The following is a 20,144-nucleotide window of genomic DNA, read 5'->3' as shown; positions in this document are numbered from 1 at the left end:
GTTGAGCTTTAAGCCAACTTTTTCACTCTCCTCTTTCACTTTCATCAAGAGGCTTTTTAGTTCCTCTTCACTTTCTGCCATAAGGGTGGTGTCATCTGCGTATCTGAGGTTATTGATATTTCTCCCGGCAATCTTGATTCCAGCTTGTGCTTTATCCAGCCCAGCGTTTCTCATGATGTACTCTGCATATAAGTTAAATAAGCAGGGTGACAATATACAGTCTTGACGTACTCCTTTCCCTATTTGGAAGCAGTCTGTTGTTCCATGACAAGTTCCAACTGTTGCTTCCTCACCTGCATACAGGTTTCTCAAGAGGCAGGTCAGGTGGTCTGGTATTCCCATCTCTTTCAGAATTTTCCACAGTTTATTGTGATCCACACAGTCAAAGGCTTTGGCATTGTCAAGAAAGCAGAAATAGATGTTTTTCTCGAACTCTCTTGCTTTTTCAATGATCCAGCAGATATTGGCAATTTGATCTCTGGTTCCTCTGCCTTTTCTAAAACCAGCTTGAACATCTCGAAGTTCATGGTTCACGTATTGCTGAAGCCTGGCTTGGAGAATTTTGAGCATTACTAGTGTGTGAGATGAGTGCAATTGTGCAGTAGTTTGAGCATTCTTTGGCATTGCCTTTCTTTGGGATTGGAATGAAAACTGACCTTTTCCAGTCCTGTGGCCACTGCTGAGTTGTCCAAATATGCTGGCATATTGAGTGTAGCACTTTCACAGCATCATCTTTCAGGATTTGAAATACCTCAACTGGAATTCCATCACCTCCACTAGCTTTATTCATAGTGATGCTTTCTAAGGCTGACTTGACTTCACATTCCAGGATGTCTGGCTCTAGGTCAGTGATCACACCATCATGATTATCTTGGTCGTGAAGATCTTTTTTGTACACTTCTTCTGTGTATTCTTGCCATCTCTTCTTAATATCTTCTGCTTCTGGTAGGTCCATACAATTTCTGTCCTTTATCGAGCCCATCTTTGCATGAAATGTTCCCTTGGTATCTCTAATTTTCTTGAAGAGATCTCTAGTCTTTCCCATTCTGTTGTTTTCCTCTATTCCTTTGCATTGATCGCTGAGGAAGGCTTTCTTATCTCTTCTTCAGCCATAAAAAAGAACACATTTGAGTCGGTCCTAATGAGGTGGATGAACCTAGAACCTGTTATACACAGTGCAGTCAAAATAAGAAAAACAAATATGTATTAATACATATACATGGGATTTAGAAAGACGGTACGGATGAACCTTCTGCAGGGCCGCAATGGAGACACAGACAGAGAAGGGACGTGTGGACACAGTGGGGGCAGGAGAGGGGAACAAGGAGACACACGAATTACCATGTGTCAAACAGGTGCCCAGTGGAAACACGCTGTGTGACACAGGGAGCCCAGTCGGGCGCTTACCGTAGAGGATGAGATGGGGCGGGAGGTGGGCGGGAGGGGACACATGTGAACCTGTGGCTGATTCGCACTGATGTGTAGCAGAAACCAACACAATACTGTAAAGCAATTACCTTCCAATTAAAAAAAAAAACAAACCAACTGCTGTGGCCATGCCAACTTTTAGCAACCACCACCCATAATTATCAGCCAGCAGCCACTGACATGGAAGCAAGACCCTCCTCCATCAAAGTTTATAACTCACTGAAGGCTCAGATGGTGTTAACATCTTTTAGCCATAAAATGTTTTTAAACTAAGATACATAGTTTTTTTCACACCTAATGCCAATTGCACACTTAACAGACTGCAACATAAACATAACTTTTATATGCACTGAGAAACCAAACCATTTGCACGCCTCACTTTATCATGGTGGTCTGGAGCCAAGGCGTGCCTGTCCTGTGTGCTTGCCTGCGAGTGTCAGCCACCAGGTGCTTTAGTCATTGATTAACCTACCAAATCTCTGGCAACTAACTCTATGAGGCACATAGTATTTTTTATTTGCATTTTACGGTTTACAGAGAAAACTGAGGCCAAGAGAGTCAGTGACCGCCCCCCCAATCTGGCACCCAGACAGCTGGCTCTGGGTCCACTCTCCTCATGCCCTGCACAAGTGACTTTCACTGAAGAGAACAACAGACTGGATCTCAGGAGCCTCATTCTCTTTGGGTGACACGCATGGTGCCAAGGCACCATCCTCAGCACAGGGCCCAGCTGGAGAGATGCAAGCAGCCTTCTTCAGGGGGTTCCACCATCCCGGGGCAAAAATTAAAGGTGGAAAAGCCCACATTAAGTTGCCTCCCCTCTTCCCATGAGGAATGGGTGAGGGATGCCTGGGGCATTGCCTGCCCATTCCTGCTGAGACACAGACACCAAATGAGGAACTTCTACACATTTCCCAGCCCATGATATTTGAGCTGGGAATGGCTGACACCAGTGGGCAGGCAGCATTGCTACGAAGGTCCCGGAGAGACAACCACTGAATATAAATCCATCAGGCCACATGAGGAAGCCTGAGCCTCAACACAGAATATTGGTCAACAGTCTTTTTGGATTTTGAGAACCAAAGCTCAGGTTCGAGATGGCCACCTGGGAGCAGAGAGGATCCCCTTCCTTCCAGGAAACTACAGAAATGACAAAGTCCTCCCATGCTTTAAACTTCTACAGAAGAAGCTCAGTTCTCAGTGAGGAGATGATTCAATAATGAACAGAAGAAAGCAGAACCTTGGAAGATCCCTCAAACACTGGCTGCGTGACTTAACCTTAAGACAGAACATTTGAGGGGTCCAGGAGGCAACCAGGAGAAAGGGCTAAGAGGCACACAGAGAAAGGGCAGCTGGAGAGACTCAAGTTCCTCATCTGACCGGGTAAAATGCTCACAAGATACGGGGCCCTGGCTGGCTGACTACAAACACTGATACACGCCCCAAGACAGACGCTCCCTGCAAAAGGCCAAGGTGGACCACATACCTGCCAATACCAACCAGGAAGCCGGGGAAAGCTCCAGCGTTCTCATTTTAGTTAGCAGGCTTGAGAACCCTCACCAATGACACGGATGCTAGAGGACCTAATTTCTAGAACATTCCTAAAAATGCAATTGGAGTTAAAATTCCTGTCTTCTCACTTCAGTTTTTTTTTAAACTGTTTGAATGTATCCTATGAGAAAAGTACCGTGTGATCGTCCCTCACAAATGCCTGAGCAGGTCTAACTATTTTCAGAGCTGAGACAATCCTTTGGTTTCTGCCAAACAATGAACTAGAACTCAGCGAATCTGAAATGGACTCTGAAAAGCTCCCCTCTTCTAATTCCTCCTTTGGCTGAATGTCCTTGAGGTAACTGAGGGTTGACAAAGAAGGCAGGGGTTAATGGCTTTACAGAAAGTATGTGCTACTTACTACACCATCTGTTACTTACTAACAGAAGTTGACGATATTAAGAAGAGATGGCAAGAATACACAGAAGAACTATACAAAAAAGGTCTTCATGACCCAGATAACCACGATGCTGTGATCACTCACCTAGAGCCAGACATCCTGGGGTGCAAAGTCAAATGGGCCTTAGGAAGCATCACTATGAACAAAGCTAGTGGAGGTGATGGAATTCCAGTTGAGGTATTTCAAATCCTAAAAGACAATGCTGTGAAAGCACTGCACTCAATGTGCCAGCAAATTTGGAAACTCAGCAGTGGCCACAGGACTGGAAAAGTTCAGTTTTCATTCCAATCCCAAAGAAAGGCAATGCCAAAGAATGTTCAACCTACCACACAATTGCACACATCTCACACGCTTCAAGCTAGATTCAGAAAAGGCAGAAGAACCAGAGATCAAATTGCCAACATCCGTTGGATCATTGAAAAAGCAAGAGAATCTCAGAAAAACATCTACTTCTGCTTTATTGACTACGCCAAAGCCTCTGACTGTGTGAAAAGTGAAGTCACTCAGTCGTGTTTGACACTTTCCGACCCCATGGACTATAGCCTACCAGGCTCCTCCGTCTATGGGATTTTCCAGGCAAGAGTACTGGACTGGGTTACCATTTCCTTCTCCAGGGAATCTTCCCAACCCAGGGATTGAACCCAGGTCTCCCTGACTGTGTGGATCACCACAAACTGTGGAAAATTCTTAAAAGAGATGGGGCTATCAGACCACCTTATGTGCCTCCTGAGAATCTGTATGAAGGTTAAGAAGCACGTTAGAACTGGACATGGAACAATGGACTGGTTCCAAATCAGGAAAGGAGTACAACAAGGCTATATAATGTCACCCTGCTTATTTAATTCCTGTGCAGAGTACATCATGCAAAATGCCAGGCTGGAGGAAGCACAAGCTGGAATCAAGACTGCCAGGAGAAATATCAATAATCTCAGATACGCAGCTGACACCACCCTTATGGCAGAAAGCGAAGAGGAACTAAAGAGCCTCTTGATGAAAGTGAAAGAGGAGAGTGAAAAAGTTGGCTTGAAACTCAACATTCAGAAAACTAAGATCATGGCATTTGGCCCCATCACATGGCAAATAGATGAGGAAACAATGGAAACAGTGAGAGACTATTTTTTTGAGCTCCAAAATCACCGCAGATGGTGACTGCAGCCATGAAAGTAAAAGACACTTGCTCCTTGGAAGAAGAGCTATGATCAACCTAGACAGCATATTAAAAAGCAGAGACATTACCTTGCCAACAAAGGTTCGTCTACTCAAAGCTGTGGTTTTGCCAGTAGTCATGTATGGATGTGAAAGCTGGACTAAAAAGAAAGCTGAGGGGGCAGTCCTAACATGATGGAGGAATAGGATGGGGAGACCACTTTCTCCCCCACAAATTCATCAAAAGATCATCTGAACGCTGAGCAAATTCCACAAAGCAACTTTTGAACACTGGCAGAGGAAACCAGGCACCCAGAAAGGCAGCCCATTGTCTTCAAAAGGAGGTAGGACAAAATATAAAAGATAAAAAGAGAGATAAAAGAGTTAGGGATGGAGACCCATCCCAGGGAGGGAGTTGTTAAAGAGGAGAAGTTTCCAAACACCAGGAAACCCTCTCACCCGCGGGTCTGTGGGGAGTTTTGGAATCTCCGAAGGCAACATAACCAGGAGGAAAAATAAATAAATAAATAAATAAATAAAACCCACAGACGACGTGCCTAACGGCAACTCCCAGCGGAGTTGCTGGGATCCAGCCCAGCTGGGCTGGGATCAGCCCAGACGCTGGGATCCACCACCAGCAAGCGGGGGCTGAACAGGGAGGCGCGTGCTGCACTGCTTAGGGTAAGGACTGGCACTGAATGCCCTGAGGGCAATCTGAGGGAGATAACGTGAGATAGCAACCCAGACTGTGCATAGCCAGAGAAAAAAGAGAGAGAGAGAAAGAACTTTTCCGCAAAAAGCTCTAACCTAGGGCACTGCCAGGCCCGCTCACAGAACAAAGGACTGAGCAAATACCAGAGGAGAGCTAGCCAGCTGCGGACCGGCCCATGCCCCACCAGAGGCAGGGAGGCAGGCGGGCTGCAGCCAGAGCTGGAGAGGGGCAATCTCGGCCCCAGGGATGGCATCCTCTACCAAACTGCGAGCAGGCTCCCAGTTGCTAACCAAGTCTTCCTGGGATTCTGGATGGTTGACATCCACCAGGAGGGTCGCAGCCAGAGATCAGCTCCCCAGAGGAGACACACAGCACACCTGAGACTGCGAAACTGAGAGGCTGGGACGGGGGAGGCGATAAGATGCCCTGCCCCACCTGGGGAGAGTGCGCTTGCCAAGCACCTGGGCGCCTGAGCTGCTCAGACCTGGGAAGGGCACAAACGCAGGCCCAACTGAGTCTGCGCCTTTGTGGAGTACCCGAGAACCTGAACCTGAGGGGCTTAGACCTGGGAAGTGCACGCAGCCCAGGGCCCCCTTTAGACAGTCCCCCTGCAGAACAACCTGGAGCCTGAGCAGTGTAGACCGGGAAAGCACACACGCCGTGAGTGGAGGCAAACCCAGTGTGGCCCAGACACTGCAAGCACTCCCCACACACGCCAGTGATATTTGTTTGCAGTGCTCCTCCCTCCCCACAGCACAACTGAACAAGTTAGCCTAAACAAGTGACCCCCTTCGCCCCCCTGTGTCAGGGCGGAAGTTAGATACTGAAGAGACTTGCAAACAGAGGAAGCCAAAATAAACAAAGAACAGGGAACCGCTTTGGAAGTGACAGGTGCAACAGATTAAAACCCTGTAGTTAGCACCAACTACACTGGAAGGGGCCTACAGACCTTGAGAAGTATAAGCTAGAACAAGGAACTATCTGAAACTGAACTGACCCCACACTGCCCACAACAGCTCCAGAGAAATTCCTAGATATATTTTACTATTATCATTTTTTAAACTAAAAAAAAAATTTTAGTCCTTTATTACTCCTTTAATTTTCATTTTTGTAACCTATTACCTTGCAAAAAAAATACCCTACTTTTAAAGAAAATTATATATATATATTTTTTATAATTTTTGTGATTTAGTTTTGTTTTTTTAATATTGTACTTTTGAGAGTCTAACCTCTACTCTAGATTTTTAATCTTTGCTTTTTAGTATTTGCTATCAATTTTGTACCTTTAAGAATCCAATCTTTATTTAGTACCTATTTTTACTTAGGAATATAATTACTGGCTTGATTGCCCTCTTCCCCTTTTGACTCTCCTTTTTCTCCCCTAGTCACCTCTATCTCCTCCCTCCCCCTTCTCTTCTCTACCCAACACTGTGAATCTCTTTGTGTGTTCCGGGCTGTGGAGAACACTTAGGGAACTGATTACTGACTGGCTCTCTCTCTCTCTCCTTTTGATTTCCCCTCTTCTCCTCCTGGCCACCTCTGTCTCCTTCCTCCCTCTTCTCTTCTCTGTTTAACTCAGTGAACGTCTCTGAGGGATCCAGACTGTGGAGAGCACACAGGGAAGTGATTACTGGCTAGCCTGCTCTCTCCCCTTTTGATTCCCCCTCTTCTCCTCCTGGTCACCTCCATCTCCCTTATCTCCCTCCTCCCTCTTCTCTTCTCCATGTAACTCAGCGAACCTTTCTGGGTGTCCCTCACCATGGAGAATCTTTTCTCCATTAACCTAGATGTTTTATCATCTGTGCTATACAGATGCAGAAGTCTTGAGGCTACTGTAAGAATAAGACTGAAAACCAGAGGCAGGAGGCTTAAATCTAAAACCTGAGAACACCAGAGAACTCCTGACTCCAGGGAACATTAATCGATAAGAGTGCATCCAAAAGCCGCCATAGATAGATAGATAGTGAAGTCGCTCAGTCGTGTTCAACTCTTTGCGACCCCATGGACAGTAGCCAACCAGGCTTCTCCGTCCATGGGATTTTCCAGACAAGAATACTGGAGTGGGTTCCCATTTCCTTCTCCAGGGGATCTTCCTGACCCAAGGAGCAAACCCGGGTCTCCCACATTGTAGGCAGACGCTTTACCGTCTGAGCCACCAGGGAAGTCCAAAAGCCTCCATACCTACACTGAAACCAAGCTCCACCCAAGGGCCAACAAGTTCCAGAGCAAGACACACCATGCAAATTCTCCAGCAATGTAGGAACACAGCCCTGAGCTTTAATATACAGGCTTCCCAAAGTCACACCAAACCCACAGACATCTCAAAACTCACTACTGTACACTTCATTGCACTCCAGAGAGAAGAAATCCAGCTCCACCCACCAGAACATGGACACAAGCTTCCCTAACCAGGAAACCTTGACAAGCCACTCGTCCAACCCCACCCACAGGGAGGAACCTCCACAATAAAGAGGAACCACAAACTGCCAGAATACAGAAAGGCCACCCCAAACACAGCAACCTAAACAAAATGAAAGGGCAGAGAAATACTCAGCAGGTAAAGGAACATGATAAATGCCCACCAAACCAAACAGAAGAGGAGCAGATAGGGAGTCTACCTGGAAAAGAATTCATAATAATAATAGTAAAAATGATCCAAAATCTTGAAAACAGAATGGAGTTACAGATAAACAGCCTGGAGACAAGGACTGAGAAGATGCAAGAAATGTTTAACAAGGACCTAGAAGAAATAAAAAAGAGTCAATCAATAATGCATAATGCAATAAATGAGATTTAAAAAAAACCTCTGGAGGGAAGCAGCAGTAGAATAACTGAGGCAGAAGATAGGATAAGTGAGGTGGAAGATAGAATGGTGGAAATAAATAGAGTAGAGAGGGGAAAAAAAAAGAATTAAATGAAGACAACCTCAGAGACCTCTGGGACAATGTCAAAAGCCCCAACATTCGAATCATAGGAGTCCCAGAAGAAGAACACAAAAAGAAAGGCCATGAGAAAATACTTGAGGTGATAATAGCTGAAAACGTCTCTAAAATGGAGAAGGAAATAGCCACCCAAGTCCAAGAAACTCAGAGTCCCAAATAGGATACACCCAAGGTGAAACGCCTCAAGACACATATTAATCAAATTAACAAAGATCAAACACAAAGAACAAATATTAAAAGCAGCAAGGGAAAAACAACAAATAACACACAAGGGGATTCCCATAAGGATAACAGCTGATCTTTCAATAGAAACTCTTCAGGCCAGAAGGGAATGGCAGGACATACTTAAAGTGATGAAAGAGAAAAACCTACAAACCAGATTACTGTACCCAGCAAGGATCTCATTCAAATATGAAGGAAAAATCAAAAGCTTTACAGAAAACCAAAAGCTGAGAGAATTCAGCACCACCAAACCAGCTCTCCAACAAATGCTAAAGGATCTTCTCTAGACAGGAAACACAGAAAAGGGGTATAAGCTTGAACCCAAAACAACAAAGTAAACGGCAACGGGATCATATTTATCAATAATTACCTTAAATGTAAATGGGTCGAACGCCCCAACCAAAAGACAAAGACTGGCTAAATGGATACAAAAACAAGACCCCTATATATGCTGTCTACAAGAGACCCACCTCAAAACAAGGGACACACAGACTCAAAGTGAAGATATTTCATGTAAATGGAGACCAAAAGAAAGCAGGAGTAGCAATACTCATATCAGATAAAACAGACTTTGAAATAAAGGCTGTGAAAAGAGACAACGAAGGACACTACATAATGATCAAAGGATCAATCCAAGAAGATAAAACAATTATAAATATACATGAACCCCACATCAGAGCACCAAAATATGTAAGGCAAATGCAAACAAGTATGAAAGGGGAAATTAACAGTAACACAGTAATAGTGGGAGACTTTAATACCCAACTCACACCAATGGATATATCAACTAAACATAAAATTAGCAAGGAAACACAAACTTTAAATGATACAATGAACCAGTTAGACCTAATTGATATCTATAGGACATTTTACCCCAAAGCAATGAATTTCACATTTTTCTCAAGTGCACACAGAACTTTCTCCAGGATAGATCACATCCTGGACCATAAATCTAGCCCTGGTAAATTCAAAAAATTGAAATCATTCCAAGCATCATTTCTGATCACAATGCAATAAGATTAGATGTCAACTGCAGGAAAAAAGCTATTAAAAATACAAACATATGGAGGCTAAACAACACGCTTCTGAATAACCAACAAATCACAGAAGAAATCAAAAAGGAAATCAAAATATGCATAGAAACAAATGAAAACAAAACAACCCAAAACCTAAGGGACTCAGTAAAAGCAGTGCTAAGGGGAAGGTTCACAGCAATACAAGCTTACCTCAAGAAACAGAAGAGAAATCAAATATATAACCTAACTCTACACCTAAAGCAACTAGAAAAGGAAGAAGAACCCCAGGGTTAGTAGAAGGAAAGAAATCATAAACATTAGGGCAGAAATAAATGCAAAAGAAATAAAAGAGACCATAGCAAAAATCAACAAAGCTAAAAGCTGGTTCTTTGAGAAGATAAATAAAATAGACAAACCATTAGCCAGACTCATCAAGAAACAAAGGGAGAAGAATCAAATCAACAAAATTAGATATGAAAATGGAGAAATCGCAACAGACAACAAAGAAATACAAAGGATCATAAGAGACTACTATCAGCAACTGTATGCCAATAAAATGGACAACTTGGAAGAAATGGACAAATTCTTAGAAAAGTGTAACTTTCCAAAACTGAACCAGGAAGAAATAGAAAATCTTAACAGACCCATCACAAGCACGGAAATCAAAATTGTAATCAGAAATCTTCCAGCAAACAAAAGCCCAGGACCAGAAGGCTTCACAGCCGAATTCTACCAAAAATTTAGAGAAGAGCTAACACCTATCCTACTCAAACTCTTCCAGAAAACTGCAGAGGGAGGTAAACTTCCAAACTCATTCTATGAGGCCACTATCACCCTAATACCAAAACCTGACAAAGATGCCACAAAAAAGAAAACTACAGGCCAATATCACTGATGAACATAATCCTTAACAAAATCCTAGCAAACAGAATCCAACAACATATTAAAAAGATCATACACCATGACCAAGTGGGCTTTATCCCAGGAATGCAAGGATTCTTTAATATCCACAAATCAATGTAATACACTATGTTAACAAATTGAAAGATAAAAACCATGATTATCTGAACAGATGCAGAGAAAGCCTTTGACAAAATTTAACATCCATTTATAATAAAAACCCTCCAGAAAGCAGGAATAGAAGGAACATACCTCAACATAATAAAAGCTATATATGACAAACCCACAGCAAATATTATCCTCAATGGTGAAAAATTGAAAGCATTTCCCCTAAAGTCAGGAACAAGACAAGGGTGCCCACTCTCACCACTACTATTCAACATAGTTTTGGAAGTTTTGGCCACAGCAATCAGAGAAGAAAAAGAAATAAAAGGAATCCAGATTGGAAAAGAAGAAGTAAAACTCTCACTGTTTGCAGATGACATGATCCTTTACATAGAAAACCCTAAAGACTCCCCCAGAAAATTACTAGAGCTAATCAATGAATATAGTAAAGTTGCAGGATATAAAATTAACACACAAAAATCCCCTGCATTCCTATACACTAACAATGAGAAAACAGAAAGAGAAATTAAGGAAACAATTCCATTCACCATTGCAACGAAAAGAATAAAACACTTAGGAATAAATCTACCTAAAGAAACAAAAGACCTATATATAGAAAACTATGAAACACTGATGATAAAGTGCTTATAGTGCAGGTAGAAATAAAAAAAAATTTAAAAAAACCACTGATGAAAGAAATCAAAGATGACACAAATAGATGGAGAAATGTATCATGTTCGTGGATGGGAAGAATCACTATAGTGAAAATAAGTATTCTACCCAAAGCAATATATAGATTCAATGCAATCCCTATCAAGCTACCAATGGTATTTTTCAGAGAACTAGAACAAATAATTTCACAATTTGTATGAAAATACAATAAAACTTGAATAGCCAAAGCCATCTTGAGAAAGAAGAATGGAACTGGAGGAATCAACCTGCCTGACTTCAGACTATACTATAAAGCTATAGTCATCAAGACAGTATGGTACTGGCACAAAGACAGAAATATAGATCAATGGAACAAAATAGAAAGCCCAGAGACAAATCCACGCACCTAATGGCACCTTATCTTCGACAAAGGAGGCAAGAATATACAATGGAGAAAAGACAATCTCTTTAATAAGTGGTGCTGGGAAAACTGGTCAACCACTTGTAAAAGAATGAAACTAGAACACTTTCTAACACCATACACAAAAATAAACTCAAAATGGATTAAAGATCTGAATGTAAGACCAGAAACTATAAAACTCCTAGAGGAAAACATAGGCAAAACACTCTCTGACATAAATCACAGCAGGATCCTCTATGACCCACCTACCAGAGTAATGGAAATAAAAGCAACAATAAACAAAGGGGACCTAATTAAACTTAAAAGCTTTTGCACAATGAAGGAAACCATAAGCAAGGTGAAAAGACAGCCTTCAGAACTGGAGAAAATAACAGCAAACAAAGAAACTGACAAAGAATTAATCTCAAAAATATACAAGCAGCTCCTGCAGCTCAATTCCACAAAAATAAACGACCCAATGAAAAACTGGGCCAAAGAACTAAACAGACATTTTTCCAAAGAAGACATACAGATGGCTAGCAAACACATGAAAAGAGGCTCAACATCACTCATTATCAGAGAAATGCAAATCAAAACCACAATGAGGTACCATTTCACGCTGGTCAGAATGGCTGCTATCAAACAGTCTACAAGCAATAAATGCTGAAGAGGGTGTGGAGAAAAGGGAACCCTCTTACACTGTTGGTGGGAATGCAAACTAGTACAGCCACTATGGAGAACAGTGTGGAGATTCCTTAAAAAACTGGAAATAGAACTGGCATATAACCCAGCAATCCCACTACTGGGCATACACATTGAGGAAACCAGAATTGAGAGAGACACGTGTACCCCAATGTTCATCGCAGCACTGTTTACAACAGCTAGGACATGGAAGCAACCTAGATATCCATCAGCAGACAAATGGATAAGAAAGCTGTGGTACATATACACTATGCAGTATTACTCAGCCATTAAAAAGAATACATTTCAATCAGTTCTAATGAGGTGGATGAAACTGGAGCCTATTATACAGAGTGAAGTAAGCCAGAAAGGAAAACACCAATACAGTATACTAACACATATATATGGAATTTAGAAAGATGGTAACAATAACCCTGTATGTGAGACAGCAAAAGAGACACAGATGTGTAGAACAGTTTTTTGGACTCGGCGGGAGAAGGCAAGGGTAGGATGATTTGAGAAAATAGCATTGAAACATGTAGATTATCATATGTGAAACAGATCACCAGTCCAGGTTCGATGCATGAGACAGGGTGCTCAGGGCTGGTGCACTGGGATGACCCTGAGGGATGGGATGAGGAGGGAGGTGGAAAGGGGGTTCAGGATGGGGAACACATGTACACCCGTGGCAGATTCATGTCAATGTATGGCAAAAACCACTACAATAATGTAAAGTAACTAGCCTCCAATTAAAATAAATAAATTTTTTAAAAAGTTGAGAGCTGAAGAATTGATACTTTTAACTGTGGTGTTGGAGAAGACTCCTGAGAGTCCCTTGGATTGCAAAGAGATCAAACCAATCAATTCTAAAGGAGAACAGTCCTGAATATTCATTGGAAGGACTGATGCTGGAGCTCCAATATTTTGGCCACCTGATGTGAAGATCTGACTCATTGGAAAAGACGCTGATGCTGAGAAAGACTGAAGGCAGGAAGATAAGGGGACGACAGAGGATGAGACGGTTGGATGGCATCACCGATTCAATGGACATGAGTTTGACTAAGCTCTGGGATTTGGTGATGGACAGGGAAGCCTGGTGTGCTGCAGTCCATGGGGTCGCAAAGAGTCAGACACGACTGAGGAACTGAACTGAACTGAACTACACCTCCATAAGTCTACACTCCTCCTGGAAACGTGTGCACAAAACAATCAGCTGTCACCTCAGGTCTGCACATTGACTGAGGGGCACCTCACCGGGGAAGGGGCCTCCTCCAGACTCTAAAGTTCCAGAACAAACCACAATCTGAAGAGAGAAAGGAATGGGGCCTGAAATGGTAACTGCCAAGATGCCAGGGCCTTCGGCCTCAGGGAATTCAGAGGGACCCCTGCCTCATACCCTTGGCAGAGAGACAAGAAGGGGACTGATTTCTAAAACCTCGTGCACCACGGAGGCTACAGTATGCTCTACGTTCATGAGCAGAGGAATGAAGAAGAGGGCTGGGTTAATGAGGACTTCAGTGAGGAAACATAAAGCTAGCTGCCAAAGGACTGCATTGCATAGGAGAAGCAGAGAGTTCAGGTGACACAGGAAAGATAAGGCTATCCTGCCCTGAGAATGGCCCTCACTGTCCACAGGAATCAGAAGGTCAAGGGGACCAAAGAGTCCTCCATTCAACCTCCACACTGTACCCCCACCCACTACCTTCTAGAAGGGGGCTCTCCAGAGCTGCCCCAAGGCCACCACCCCAGCCTGCACTGTGGCTGTCCCTCCCTACCAGCAACTTCCTACCAACATTTAGACCTAAGCCTACTGGACTCCCGCATACTAGAACCAAAGAGCAGGGCGTTCCTGGTGGTCCAGTGGTTAGCTAAGATCCACGCTTCTGGCCGCAGGGGCTGCAGTTCGATCCCTGGTCAGGGAACTAAGATCCCACATGCCACACAGCCGAATTAAATAAATAAATAAAAACAGCAGAGGAAGGGGACATATGTAAAATTATAGCTGGAGTTACTGTACAGCAGAAACCAACACAACATTGTAAAACAATTTTCCTCTAATTAAGAATGTTTTAAAAGCTAATGAAGAAAAGGCGCAAAACCACCACCAGAGCAGAAGGCCTCCCGCCCTGCCGGGCCTCTCCGAGCCACCGCTCTCTAGTCTCCTTGGGCCGTCCTCCTTCACTGCTGGCCCCCACCCCGGCTTCCCCACGCCATGCCACAACTGCTCTTGCAAGGTCAAGGGTATCCTGGTTGTTGGATCCAAAGGACATGATGTAAGCCTCCTCTCCTGATCACTCTCCTTCCCTCAGCTTCCAGGACATTCCAGGGCCCTGGCTGTCCTCAGCACCCGTCCTCACTGCCCATCCACCCCTGCCCTGCTAGTGCCTCTCTTTCGGCTTTCTAGGATCACTCCCCAGGACCACCTCCCTACCGACATCCAGATCCTTCCCTCCTGCTTGAGACTTTCACTTGTGCTTCACTGCACATGGGCTGCTCCTAGCAACCCACGTCTCAGGCCACTGCACACAAATTCCAGTGTTCACAACAAACTCATCTGCCCGCCCCGGCCCCAACCCCCAAGCCCTCTCTTCCCTGCGTGTGCTCCGTCTCAGGGAAAGGCAAGGCCACCACCAAGCCAAAGCTACATTCATCCTCAGCTCCTCCTCCCGCCTCACAGCCCCTCTGCTGCTGCTGCTAAGTTGCTTCAGTCGTGTCCAACTCTGTGCAACCCCAGAGACGGCCGCCCACCAGGCTCCCCTGTCCCTGGGATTCTCCAGGCAAGAACACTGGAGTGGGTTGCCATTTCCTTCTCCAATGCATGAAAATGAAAAGTGACAGTGAAGTCGCTCAGTCGTGTCTGACTCCTAGGACCCATGGACTGCAGCCTACCAGGCTCCTTGGTCCATGGGATTTTCCAGGCACGAGTACTGGAGTGGGTTGCCATTGCCTTCTCCCACAACCCCTCAGCAAACCACAAAATCCTAAGCCCACCTTCCAAGGCCTTCTTGGGTGTTCCTTTCTATGCTCACTGAGCACCCTTGTTCAGGCTACCATCACCTCACTGGGCCCCCCAACCACGGGGACCCCCCTACTCTGGTCTCCACACCAGTCAGTGATCTGTGGAAACCACTTAAACAGGGTGCTATGCTCTGCCTGCAGCCACCACCCTGGTGGTCAAGCCTGGCCTCAAGCTGAAAGATGGCAGGGGCAAGATGGTACCCTCCCCTGCTGACTCCAGGGCCAGGCCAGCTAGCCACACAGCCACGAGAACCACCACTGCCTCAGAAAATACCGTATTACTCAGAGATGGAGCATTTGCTCCTGGGAGGCTCTGCCTGCCGGGATCCCGGGCTCCTCTCCCCAGAGCAGGGCTGCAAGGCTACATTCTGAGGAAACAAGTAGAAGTATCCAGAGATTCTCCAGTGCAGCAGCCAGAGCTGCCCATCAAAGTCTCCCACCCAATCCCGAGAAACAGTAGTAACAGTAACTGCCTAATTCTTTAAAACCCCAGCCTTTTGAAAGGATTAAAGTGTGCCCACTAGTGGCTGGCATGCTGCTGCTGCCGCTAAGTTGCTTCAGTCATGTCTGACTCTGTGCGGCCCCATAGACAGCAGCCCACCAGGCTCTGCGGTCCCTGGGATTCTCCAGGCAAGAACACTGGAGTGGGTTGCCATTTCCTTCTCCATTGCGTGAAAGTGAAAAGTGAAAGTGAAGCCGCTCAGTCACGTCTGACTCATGGACTGTAGCCCACCAGGCTCCTCCATCCGTGGGATTTCCTAGGCAAGAGTACTGGAGTGCCTTGCCATTGCCTTCTCCAAGCAGCTGGCATACAGCAGTACTAATGGTCACTATGGCAGAGCTTTGCCTCCCTGCCCTGACAGTCCAGGGGCTCACAGGGAACCTCCTATGGGATCCTGGGACCTGGAGACTTCACAGATGTCAGGAAGTCATTATGAGGGGGCCTTGCTCACTTCTCGGCCTCAATTATGCAGTCTTTATGGTCAAGCTCATTCAGAGTCCACAAGTGTCCCCACAGAAGTTCAGGTGTGAGAAGCATGACCAAGCTCTGGGGAGGACCTCAAGCCCAATCACAGAGAGGGAGACTGCAGGGGAACCCGAACCTTCACAATGGGAGGGTCTCAGTTTTCACCTGAACGCGGGTGAAAGGAGAGGACAAAAATGTGGAGTTAAGAGAACTTGAGCCCTTACTTGGGTTTTTATTGTTTTTTTTAAAGGAAGGGGAGACTGACTGGCCTCCATCAAGTTGCTTCTGGTTAAAGTGGAAGTTTCTTTCACACTACAGGAAGTAATGATCAATCATACCCTTTTCTGTAACCAGGAAGGCAATAGCCCATCACTGACCTTAACAACGACACGCTGGAAACATCACAGGTTCAGCTAATTTGGTATTACACGTGTGCAAACAGCAGGGTCCAGGTATCTAGACTGTATACTCTATGTTCTTTCAGTTTGTATCCGAGTCTGGACCTGCCACAAAGCCCAAGCCCACAAAAATGACCCGGTAAAAAGCTGGAGAGTTAGTCAAGTACACATATCTCCCCAAACTGGGGGCCTGCCCGGAAAAGATTTTTGTTGTCTATAGTACTGTCATTTTCGGAACCAAAGGCAAGATCATTCGGAGCTAAAAACCATCATCTTCATTAAAAGGCCGCGCAGAGGCCTCCCTGTCGTCCACCGGGTTGGGACCTTTCCCCAAGGCTTCCCTAAACCCCACTCTTTCTCTGGGGGGGGAGAGCTGACATTCGAGTCCCCTCCGCGATTCCCCAACAGTTACCTCGCTTGAACTCCTCCAGGACGGCGTCCAGCTTGGTGTCGTTGAAGACGAAGTGGAGTGGGTGATTGTAGAAGCGGGTGATGGTGCTGAGCGGCGTGCAGTCTTCGGGGTCCACGAAAGCCAAGTCCTTGAGGTAGAGCATGTCCACGATGTTGGAGCGCTCGTCCTCGTAAACAGGGATGCGCGTGTGGCCGCTCTGCATGATGCTGGCCAGAACGCCGAAGTCCAGCACGGTGCTGGCATCCAGCATGAAGCAGTCCTCGAGGGGCGTGAGCACGTCCTCCACTGTACGGCAGGGCAGCACACCCTTGCTGAGATCGCTGTAGGGGTCGCCGCCGCCGCGCGCCAGCTCCAGCACGCGCTCGCGCAGCCTCCCTGGCCGCGCCGCCAGCTCCAGCAGCTGGCCCACCGGCAGCGCCACGGGCAGGGTGAGCAGCACCGCCAAGCGGCTGAGGATCAGCGCGCGCGGGGCCAGTGCCAACGTCCAGCGCCCGCTCACGGCGGCCGGCACCACCTCGCCCACCAGGAACACGAGCCCCGCGCTGCCTAGCACGGCCGGCACGGCGCGCTGGCCGGCCGCGCGGTACAGCAGAACCGCCAGCGCCGCCTGCGCCAGGCTGGCCAGCAGCAGCAGCGCGCCCAGGGCGCAGCCCGCCCAGCGCCGTGCGGGCTCCAGGCGCCGCGCCGCCGCACGCTCCGCCTCCGAGCCGCTCTCGCGCAGCACCTGCACCTCGGCGGGCGCCAGCGCCAGTGCGCTCAGCTGCAGGCCCCGCGCCAGAGCCGCCAGCGCCAACAGCCCCGCCGCCCCCAGGCCCAGAGCCCAGGGCGGCGCCTCCTCCTCGGCTGCCGAGCCGCCCGGCTCCACACGCACGGCCAGCAGCGCCGAGTGCGGGCGCGCGGCCTCGGCGCGCAGGCGCAGCAGTGCGCGCCACTCGCCCGTGAGGGCTGCCGCCTCTTCGGCCGCCGAACCCCCCGGCTCCCCGCGCACCGCCAGCCGCACAGAGTGCGGGCGCGCGGCCTCGGCGCGCAGGCGCAGCAACGCACGCCACTCGCCCGTGGGGGCCGCCGCTTCGTCGGGCGCTGCGGCCGGCCCCCCCTCGGGGCAACCCGCCCCCTCAGGAGCCACCCAGGACCAGGAGCTGTTGGAGAAGCCCGAGCCGAAGAGGCGCAAGCGGAAGGTGGCCTCCGGCGCGGCCCGCACCTCCCCTTCGTGCGCCCACCCCGCGCCCGCCGCTCCGTCCTCCTCTAGACAGACGCCCAGCACTCGCGGGTCCGGCGCCGCCTCCCCGGCGGCATTGCCCAGGCAGAGTGCGGCGAGCAACCAGCCTAGCCGACCCGCCGCCGCCGCCGCCATCGCCTGCTGCCCCCTCTCGGCCTCCCGCGCAGCCTACCTCTCCGCCTCCGCCGGGCCAATCGTCGCCAGCCCTGGAGTCTTTTCAGCCAATAGGCGGCGGGCGGAGGCGGGCCCCAGGGTCGGACTAGGCTGCGCCGGGGAGTAAACAAGCGGCGGCGCGATCCCAGGGCGGGCCGGGGGCGTGGGTCTCTCGGCCCTGTGGGCCTGGGCCGCCGAACCCGGAGGACGCTGGGCGGCGAGCTGGCCCGCTCTCCGCGGGGATCTAGTTCCCTTCGGCCGTCCCCAGCGCCGGGAGGCCAGGCCCGTACTCTGGGAAGTCCCTGGCTCGGGAATTGGGCCGCCGAGAGGAGTGGCGCTCCTGAAATTGCAGATAGAGAATTTAACGAAGGGAGATGGTCCGTTTTCCCAGACACCAACGACCCAAATCTCGAAGAGGGCTAAAAGAACCGACGACCGGGCGTCGGAAGCTAAAGCTTATTAAAAGTATTCCTTGATCGCGCGCGACTCTGCTATGGGTCTGGGACGTGACACACACTCGGTCCCTCCTTAGATGAACTTGCACCCCTGCCAGAGAGAACGAAGTACCTAAACACACGAAATCACTGCCTCATTGGATCCTCGCAGCTACTTCGTTATTAATACACTTTACCAGAGAAAAGTGAACACTACTCGGGCACGGATGATGGGTTCCAAAGCGATCAGCCTAATACCCTGTCGCCATCCCAGCCACACTAGGAGTTGGCATCTCTGTCAGGAATTACTGTATCTGGTCACTTCACTTCTAGCAGAGCATCCTTGGGAAAATAATTCCTAACGACCAACAGGAACTATTCAAGAGGATCCTCCCCGGATTGTTGTTTTAGAAGACTGTATGGTGCTTGACATTATGGAATGTTCCTCAACCTGTTATATGTGAACTTTGCCTGGTTGGAAGGAAATAGACAAGCTAACAAGACCTCTATAAATGTCCCGACAAAATGATTTTTTTTGTATTTTCTACATTTTTATGTATTTTCAACTTTCCTAACATAAGTAGACTGATAAGACCATCCATATGCGTGTCATTTAAAATGGTCTTTGCAAGGACTGTATAGAAACACATATGTTGTCATGAAAATACTATTAAAAAGCTTAGGCACTGCGGTCACAATTAAGTGAAATATACTTGTGTGGAAGGTAATGTACAAAAATGAGTAAACCTGTGGTGAGTGACCAACATAAGTATTGTCTGAAAAATTCCAGAATAAGCTGCCAGCAGAAGCAATTATGACCTTTGACCCTTTCCACCGGACTGGCATGCCTCTTTTGAAAAAATAATAATAGATTCAGTCCCTTTGGTTCACACTTCTGTCTCTAAGTCCAGATAAAAATGCTGACACAGATAGAATGGACAACAGCTTGAAATGAGCCACATGCCTGAAAAGTTAACCAGCAAAGAACAGTTCCAGAGGCAAGGTGGGAAAAACGCCCAGTACATCTACACAGGGCTCTGACCTCTGACAAGTTACTTTTCCTCTGGTCTCAGACTCCCTTGGAAAACAACCTTGTAACTTATTTTGGCAGGGAAACCTTTGGATAGAACAATCAGATCACACTTGGAAAACACAAATGATGATTTAAACCATGAGACCCAAAGGATCCAGCACAGGGCAAACAAAGTTGCCCATGAATGACTTTCTATGAACAGCACAGGTCCCACACCACTTTACCAGCTTCTGTCTTCCTTGGCTCTGCACCATTCTTCGGTCCATTATCACAGCATCGGTGGAGACAGTTGTCACCAGACTTTCAGGTCCCCCATGGGTGATTTTCCTTTCTGGCCATTCAGCTCAAGACATTTC

The 20,144-nt window shown here is 47.3% G+C and overlaps 1 protein-coding gene across 2 annotated transcripts in view; it reads right to left on the bottom strand.

Moving 5' to 3' along the window:
• Positions 1-18,343, bottom strand: part of CNNM3 (cyclin and CBS domain divalent metal cation transport mediator 3) — a 33,737-nt gene extending 15,394 nt beyond the window's left edge. The window contains exon 1 of one of the 2 annotated variants that reach the window (XM_070798221.1): positions 16,950-18,343. In XM_070798221.1, the coding sequence (XP_070654322.1) occupies positions 16,950-18,303 (1,354 nt within the window). In that variant the 5' untranslated portion in view covers positions 18,304-18,343. The remainder of the gene's footprint in view (positions 1-16,949) is intronic. The other variant, XM_070798220.1, reaches the window with a different exon arrangement.
• Positions 18,344-20,144: the final 1,801 nt, after the last annotated feature.

This window comes from Bos indicus, chromosome 11, assembly GCF_029378745.1.
Source record: "Bos indicus isolate NIAB-ARS_2022 breed Sahiwal x Tharparkar chromosome 11, NIAB-ARS_B.indTharparkar_mat_pri_1.0, whole genome shotgun sequence".
Classification (NCBI taxonomy): domain Eukaryota; kingdom Metazoa; phylum Chordata; class Mammalia; order Artiodactyla; family Bovidae; genus Bos; species Bos indicus.
This window is presented reverse-complemented; position numbering and strand designations above follow the sequence as displayed.